This window comes from Sinocyclocheilus grahami, unplaced genomic scaffold, assembly GCF_001515645.1.
Source record: "Sinocyclocheilus grahami isolate Dianchi unplaced genomic scaffold, SAMN03320097.WGS_v1.1 scaffold87.1, whole genome shotgun sequence".
NCBI lineage: Eukaryota > Metazoa > Chordata > Actinopteri > Cypriniformes > Cyprinidae > Sinocyclocheilus > Sinocyclocheilus grahami.
The window spans coordinates 1,750,219-1,758,653 of NW_015505266.1; the positions used below are offsets into that span (position 1 = coordinate 1,750,219).

Below are 8,435 nucleotides of genomic sequence, written 5' to 3' on the forward strand. Positions count from 1 at the left end.
GTGTGTGTGTGTGTGTGTGTGTGTGTGTGTGTGTGTGTGTGTGTGTGTGGTTGTGTGTGTGTGTGTGTGTGTGAGTGAGTGAGTGTGTGTGTGTGTGTGGGGGGGGTTATTCTCTTCACTTTGGCCTTGCAAGGGAAGGTAAAAATAGCTGTGTACTCACACACACACACACACACACACACACACACTGGAGAGAAGAAGCCGTCCGCTCATCTGTACTGGATCTGTTGAGTGGAGAATCAGTGGAGTTTCAATGATCTTCCACAGTCCACACTAAATCCCTCCTAGCCTTCTGTGACAAAAAATAATTCATGTTATAGGTAATAAAAAATACAATTATAGATATATTTAGTAATATTTAATAACCTTTATTAAATATATTGAATGAATACAATATATATAACAGTACTAACTATATAGTATTCATTAAATATATTTAATAAATGTTATTAAATATTATAACAGGAAATAATTAATGCCATTCTATTTCAAATAAATATATAAATAAAATAAGACTTATAAATACAATTATATTTATAGATTATAGAATTAGATATATTATTATTATTATACCGATCATTATAAACTGCTCTATTATATTATACATTTTGTTTATTTGTGTGTTCAATGTAATATTTAGTATTAATTTACAAAATGTAATATTTAGTAAACATTATTAAATACTAAGGAAATATGACATTATTAATACCAAATAATGTACTTTGTATAATTATTATGTGTAAACCCAGATTACAGAATAGAATTTATTTGTAAATGTATTACATATTAAACATTTATTAAATCATTAAATGCATTCAATATTATGAGATATGTATTATTAAACATGGTTAAATACTAAGAAATTATAATACTAAGAAATTATGAAATAATAAATGCCAATTAATATACTTATTATGTATAAACCCATAAATGAATAACATATTAAACATTTATTGCATTTAATATTTAATAAACATTAAATCATTAAATGTTAGGTACTACAATAATACAATATTCATTCATTCATTATTCAAGCCAATCATTAAAACTTATTTATTAAATATAATTCATGCATTAAAAATGGCAATAATATTATTTATACTTTTATTATTATTATTATTATTTATAAACCGATCATTATAAACCTTTTCAGTCTGGCTGGTGAATAATAACATTCATCCAGTCATCGTCACTGATTTTCTCAGAAAATGCAGGTAAATAACCGATTCTTCTTCTTATGGCCACCATTACAAACTTGCGTGTCTAATTTTCTCGCTGCTTAATGTGCCACAATCCTTAGTCAGCGGTCTGAGACTCCACGCGCATAAACGCCCATCTGTTCCCGCTCACATTCACACGGTCTTTTACCTCATTTCACATATTTGAGTCTTTTCATAATTAAACTGCAATTTTAAAAGTTGCTTACAGCTTTAATGTTGCGTAAAACTCCTTAATTTTGCCCTTAATGTTTCGCTTCCAGTTCGTTGGCTGTTGTTTATGCTAATACGTTGCCGTCCTGATGTGTTTTCAGGTTTCCAGACGCTCATGCCCACTCAACCCCCCAGTTACCAGGGCATGATAGGAGTTCAGCAGACTCAGAACCAATCGCTGCTCGGCTCTCAGGCCGGAATGGCCAATCAGATTCAGAGCGTGATGGTGCAGTATCCCACTATGCCTCCGTATCAGGTATCAGAGTGCAGCGTTTCGCGCGGCTCTTGATGTTTCCCGGTTTTTCAGTGATTTTGATGAGGTGACGTGTGTGTTTGTCAGGTGTCTTTCCAGCAGGGTTCTCAGAGCGTTCCTCAGGCAGCCTATCAGCAACAGATCATGCTGCAGGGACAGACCAATCAAACGCCAGCGCCCTCCGCCAGCATGCAGGTGTATTACAGCATGATGCCGCCGACGCAACACTCTAGCATCAGGTAATGCACACATCCAGCTGTCAACCAATCAGATTAAAGCATGGCTGAATGTAATTGGCTCTGTACTGTGTGTCATGTGAATTTCCTGTGTGCGTGCAGCTCGAACATTGGTTTCCTCCCTCCGCCGGGTTCAGAGCAGATGCAGTTTCCCCGACCACCCTCCCCCTGCGGCTCTCAGCCAATCACAGGCCAGCAGTGCACAGGTATGGCGACCAATCACAAAACAACTAGAAAAAGTCATAAGCCTGAGTGCATTTTTTTACATTTTTATTTTTTTTCAACGCCTAATTATCAATTTTTTTCAAAACAAAATGTAATATAAATTATATAAATATATTATTTGGTTAAAATATATATGAAATTTTTTTTTTTCAATTATAAATGTGTGTGTTTATATTTAGATATTTTTAATAAAATGTTTAAATATTATTTTAATTGAATAATTATTGTTAGAATTGTATATATATTGTTTGCCGTTTTAATATTATTTGGGCCAAAATACCAGCAACCGTGTGTGAAAACCTTGTGAAGACTTACAGAAGACGTTTGACCTCTGTCATTGCCAACAAAGTGTATATAACAAAGTATTGAGATGAAATTTTGTTATTGACCAAATACTTATTTTCCACCATAATTTGCAAATAAATTCTTTAAAAATCCTACAATGTGATTTTCTGGATTTTTTTTTTCTAATTTTGTCTCTCATAGTTGAGGTATACCTATGATGAAAATTACAGGCCTCTCTCATCTTTTTAAGTGGGAGAACTTGCACAATTGGTGGCTGACTAAATACTTTTTTTCCCCACTGTATGTATATATATATATGTATATACACATACATTTTATTATTCTAATATTTTATTTAATTTTTGCAGATAATAAGTCACACTTGACTGTCAAATGCACCGGGTGAAAATTGCGTTCGAAAAAAAACACAAATCACCATATAGCTCAATTTAGAAAAAGATAATAAAACTGATAATAAAAAATGTGTATGATAATAAAAAAGGGTTTTATTGGAGAAAAAAGTATCCATAATTGAAAATTAAAATGAATGACTAAATATGTAACAATTTAAAAATTTTATAATAATTAAATATTAATAGTAATTTTTTTTCTAGATTTTTTTCTCTTGATCATTTCTTGAGGTTATCTATGTAAACTTTTTTTAATGGTGAAAACTGAAACGGGCGTCTAAAGGTTAATGAATATAGCTCTTTTACTTTTAATAGCATTTACTAACGGCAGGTATTTTTTAATTAGATACTAAGTCTTTGCACATCTCTCGGTTTATAAGTTAAGCACATATAATGAGCTTTGAGCAGTTTATTTCTCATTTTCAAAATGTTTTACTTGGCCGTTTAATTAAATGTTGTTTACAATTCTGGTTTGTGCTCGTGCCTTACGGCGTTTGTGAAGAGCTCATCACATGTTTGAGAAGCAGTGAGAACAATCGATGTGTATTTGAATAAACCTCCGTGTTAATGAACGCTCAGCTGGTGTGTGTGTGTGATGATTATGTTGCTGAAGAAGAGGGTGTTTTTAATGAGGAAGAGGCCAGACCCACACACTCTTTGACCTTTCACTGTTTAATAAAGCACTTTAATTGGTCGGTGTGTGCACTGTGTGTGTAGCAGTTCCTCATTTTTGTCTGTTATTGAATAATTCAGTAGCAGACATTGTATTTCTAACACCAGGGATGATATATGTCTGCACTAGTGAAAGTCCTCAACTCTAAAGGATAATAAGAATAATACTGCGGTATGTGTGCATGAGATATAATAATATATTAAGAATAAGAGAACAATGTGACATGTAAACAATTTAATGAGTCCGTTTGACTAATGATTACATTTAAATTAGCGTTAGACAAATGTATTCATATATAAATCAATATTTATTATAATACTGTTTTGTGATACAATTCACATTTTAATAATGAATATATTTGACACATATATACACTGTGTGTGTACATGTGTGCACACACTTGTAAATAAAAAATTTTCATTTATCTGCAATTTAGATCATTACTTAGTTTTCAATTCTATTAAAACTTGTATGTTACACAATTTAGTTTTTAATGTTAATTTTATTACAATCTATTGTTTCTTACTATTTATTATCAAGTCATTTATATTAAATAATAAATGTAAATAATGTTATTAATAAAAATAGTACATTGATAAAAGTAACATAATACAGTTCTTGTATTTCATCACAGTTTGGAATTTAATATTAAAAATATAGTATTAAATGTGTGTATATGTAGTTAAAATTTAGTTTTTTCTGTTTGATATAATGCATTTTCCTGCATAACAATTCATAATGTGAAATTACAAGGAATATTCTTTTAATTTTATGTATGTAGGCATGTCTCATTTTTTTAGTAAACGTTTTTATTTTAAACATTATTTTTATTTTACTGCAATTCGTAATTTAGTAATATTATTCATATATTAATATTTAGCCTATCTTACATCTCATATTTTTGTAATACACTTTATATATTTGAATACACATATATTTGAATGTACTGACATCTGTAGTATGCGTTGTGATTTTCAGCTGTGCCTCCGCCGCCCCCTGCTGGTGGCATAGTGATGATGCAGTTGAGCGTTCCTCCCAGCCAGCAGCCAAGAGCCCCGTCCCCGCACTGGAAACCCAACCGCTACTACAAACCCAGCGAGCTGCCGCCGCACAACACCACACAGGTACAAGCACCTGCGTCACGTCCCATGTGACCTCATTCTCACATGACGCAACATTCGTAAGCTTTCTCTCTCGCTTTCTAGAATAATCCACAGCAGCTGCTAAGCCCCTCCCCCTCTCCGGCTCAATCGCCTGCTCCCGCCCATCTGGCCAATATGAAGGGGCCTCGTCCTGGCCACGCCCCTTTTCCCATCATGCCTCAGTTTTCCCGCCCGTACGCTCCAGGCCAAGGTGAGTCGATCGGAGTGCATCTAAATGTTTATTTTTTTGGTATTTTTGGCATATTTCTGTTAAGATTAATTTTAAGGTTAAGGTTCATTTTTTACATCTCGTATATTTTTGGTATTTCTGGTATATTTAAGGTACTTTTAATGTTTTGGTACAGTTTGCATATTTTTGGTATATATTTGGTATATTTCTGGTATTTTTATTATGTTTTGGTACATCCTGCATTTAGTTTCTTTTTCAGTATATATATGGTATAGTTTTGGTATAACTTGTAGATTTTTGGAATATATTTCGTATGTTTTTGTATATTGCAAAATTGTGTGTATATTTTGGTAATTTCCCGTACATTTTTGGTATTTTGTTAAAAAAATTGTACATCCTGTATTTTTTGTTATATATTTGGTATGTTTTTTTAATATATATATTTGGTATCCATTTAGTTTTTTTTGTATATTTTGGTATGTTTCTGCTGTATTTAGCTTTTTGTTATATTTTGGTATTTGTTGTATATTTTTGGTATTGTTTAGATAACATTGGTGTTGGTGTCTCCACAGGTGATGGCAGGTATCCTCCTCTGATTGGGCAGCCCCTCCAGTATAACCCCCCCATCAGACCCCCACTAATGCACGGCTCTCATGTGGTCAACCACCATCATCATCATCTTCATCACCACCAGGTTGAACACACACACACACACACTGTATTCACACTCAAGCTCAGGCGATCTAACGTCATTAATGCACATCTAGCATCATCTTCATCGCCATTGTCATGTTAAACACGGGACTTTCTCGTTCTTCATGCACATGGGTTTACGTTCAGCTCTGTTGTCGTGTCTCAGGGTCCTGTGGGTGTCCGGCACGGCATGCGCAGTCGAAGACCCGCAAAGAAATCACTGTCTACTGACTTGAGTACGGGAGAAACGGGTATGAAAATCTGAATTATGACCATACAGTTAAATAAAGATTGAGTTTGATGCCTAAAAGACCACGTTTACAACTCATTTAAAATATTAATTAGTCTGTTTTTGAAGTGTTTTCACTTTGAGGACATTCCTAAAATGATTTCATCAGAAACCTAAACAAATTGGGTTTTATATTGAATATTTCAAACGTATCCAATATGATGTTGTGGGGTTTTTGTTAATTAAATTTAGTATGAGAGTGTTATGAAAGATGTTTTAAAAGCATCTTTGATTTAAGCGTGTAAACATGTATGTGCTGCGTATTGTTATATTGCCTTTATAAAATTGAAACATATTTTAATATGGTGCAAATGTATGGAAAGTATTATGGGGAAAAAAAATCACACTTTTCTGTAAACCCATATAATCAACTAATGTTAATTTAACGTGTGTGTGTGTGTTTTATTAACTTTTTCCTAAAACTGTTTTTAAATTGAACATTTTTAATGTTACTCTAATAGTATATTATGCATTATAATTAAGCTGCAATATAACAAAGAGCGAAAAATTTAAGGGGGTCTGAATACTTTCCGTACCCACTGTATATGCGGTTAAAATGGAATTAAACCATATTTACCTTTGAATAATGGCATTAATAAAAAATATATAAATATCAAAAATAAGATATAAATATAAAAAAAATATTGTATTTATTTGTTTATTTATTGGAGCTCATCCTATGTGTGTACACTAATGAATAAATACAGAAATATTGAGATAGATTAAATGTTGTCATTATGTAAGATTTATATAAATATATATAAAAACATTTGGTATTACAATACTGGTATTAAAATTGTAATGTAATGCAAATATAATGTAGGGAAATTATTTAAATTAAAACTGGTAATAAAATTTACTTTAAATAATGGCCTTTATAATAATAACAATAATACAAAAAAAGTAAAAATACTGAATATTTTTATAGTTAATCGAAATAAGTGCATGTATCACTATGACTTTTGTTGAACATGATCAGTTTTTCCCTAAAGTGTTTTTGTGTGTCCAGACACCGGCCGTGTTTTGGAGGTGACGGACCTTCCGGCTGGCATCAGTCGAGTGGAAGCAGACTCTTTACTGGCAGAACTGTGCAAAGTTGGCGCGCTCATAAAATGGCTGCCCAAACCTCCGTGCCCCAGCCAATCAGAGGGAGCGGACGTTACGAACTCTGACCCTCCCAAACTGCCCCCTCGTGACCTGGCGTCCACGTACACCATCCTGGCCTTGTTCCCGTCGAAATACATGGCGCAGAACGCGCTTCAGAAACTCAGCTGCTTCATCACCAAATTCAAACTGAGAACTAGCAAGGAACATAACGAACAGCACACGCTCGCCAGATCCAGCTCTCAGTGAGGCCACGCCCCTTCCTCTCTCTCTCTCCACCAATCACCACCATTGCCTCTGGCTCTCTTCCTGCCATTTCAGTCACACCTTCCTGGTTTTGTTTGTTGGTTTTTGCACCACTATGGCTTGATCAAAACAGGTTTCTTTCGAATGGGGTTTTCACGCTAGTTTGTTTAAAAAAAAAAATCTAATGTTGTAGTTAAATTGTTCTTTCACGGTTTCAAACACGTTATCTAGCTTTATTTACACACAACCAAAACGAATTCAAATGAGATATGTTTGACTTGTTTTTCTGTTCATCTTGAATAGATCAGGATCACAAAACTGAAACCGGAGCATGTTGTTTGGGTTTTTTTACCGCAAATGTCACATCATACGAAACAAAGCGCTTTTTTTTTTTCTTAAACAAATGGAAATGAACAACCAAACATGCTACAATGACCCATGAACATGAAGACGGGACACAAGGGAACACTTTTCGACCTGTGCCTTTGAGCAGGGACGCACTGTTTACGCCGAACAACGACGAAGCCAGAAAAACAACGTCCAAAAATGTGTCATTTATACTGTAGCCGAATCCAAATAAGCAAGTCTTTTTTTTTTTTCGTCCGAGTGTCTTGTTGGTTTTTGGCTCTCCAGTATGTGGACTGAGTGTTTTTGAATTTTTAACTTAATTTAAACGTTGATGAAAAACGGCACAGAACGGAAGGTTTTATCGCTTTCTTTCTCATTTCCTGTCTTTGGGACGATGGACAACAGTCCATTTATGGGTTTTTAGAATTCTTATCTCATTAAAAGTCACTGGAATAAAAGTTTGCACTCTCTCTCACGTCTTTTCCCCCTTTTTCTCTCTCTTGTGTTTTTTCCCCCCGTTATTTTATTTTCGTTGCGAGATGTGTGGACTATGAAAGGCTGTAAAATGTTTGCTGAAGTTGTTTTTATCTCAGTTTGAAACCAATAAATGTTTACACAACGGTTTTCCCACCTCTTTAACATTCTTATTGACTACGATCATCAAAAAAATACATATTACAAATATATATTTGATCATTTTACATAAAATGTAAAAGTGTGTATATATATATATATATAAATACGCAAACACATTATAATTTGAAATATTTTATAATTCTGTGTATATTTTAGATTTTAAATATTTTATTTCTATTTTATAAACAAAAATGTTTGTTTTATTTTTTGTTTAAATAACTAAAGAATGTGTATATAGATATATATATATATATATATATATATATATACATATT

At 33.2% G+C, this 8,435-nt stretch overlaps 1 protein-coding gene across 9 annotated transcripts in view; it reads left to right on the forward strand.

Moving 5' to 3' along the window:
- r3hdm1 (R3H domain containing 1) overlaps window positions 1-8,154 on the forward strand; it is a 55,136-nt gene extending 46,982 nt beyond the window's left edge. For 8 of the 9 annotated variants that reach the window (XM_016274530.1, XM_016274529.1, XM_016274531.1 and 5 more), the window contains 8 exons: window positions 1,532-1,686; window positions 1,771-1,922; window positions 2,022-2,125; window positions 4,491-4,636; window positions 4,718-4,865; window positions 5,417-5,538; window positions 5,704-5,788; window positions 6,836-8,154. In XM_016274530.1, the coding sequence (XP_016130016.1) occupies window positions 1,532-1,686; window positions 1,771-1,922; window positions 2,022-2,125; window positions 4,491-4,636; window positions 4,718-4,865; window positions 5,417-5,538; window positions 5,704-5,788; window positions 6,836-7,179 (1,256 nt within the window). In that variant the 3' untranslated portion in view covers window positions 7,180-8,154. The remainder of the gene's footprint in view (window positions 1-1,531; window positions 1,687-1,770; window positions 1,923-2,021; window positions 2,126-4,490; window positions 4,637-4,717; window positions 4,866-5,416; window positions 5,539-5,703; window positions 5,789-6,835) is intronic. The other variant, XM_016274536.1, reaches the window with a different exon arrangement.
- The last annotated feature ends 281 nt before the right edge of the window (window positions 8,155-8,435 follow it).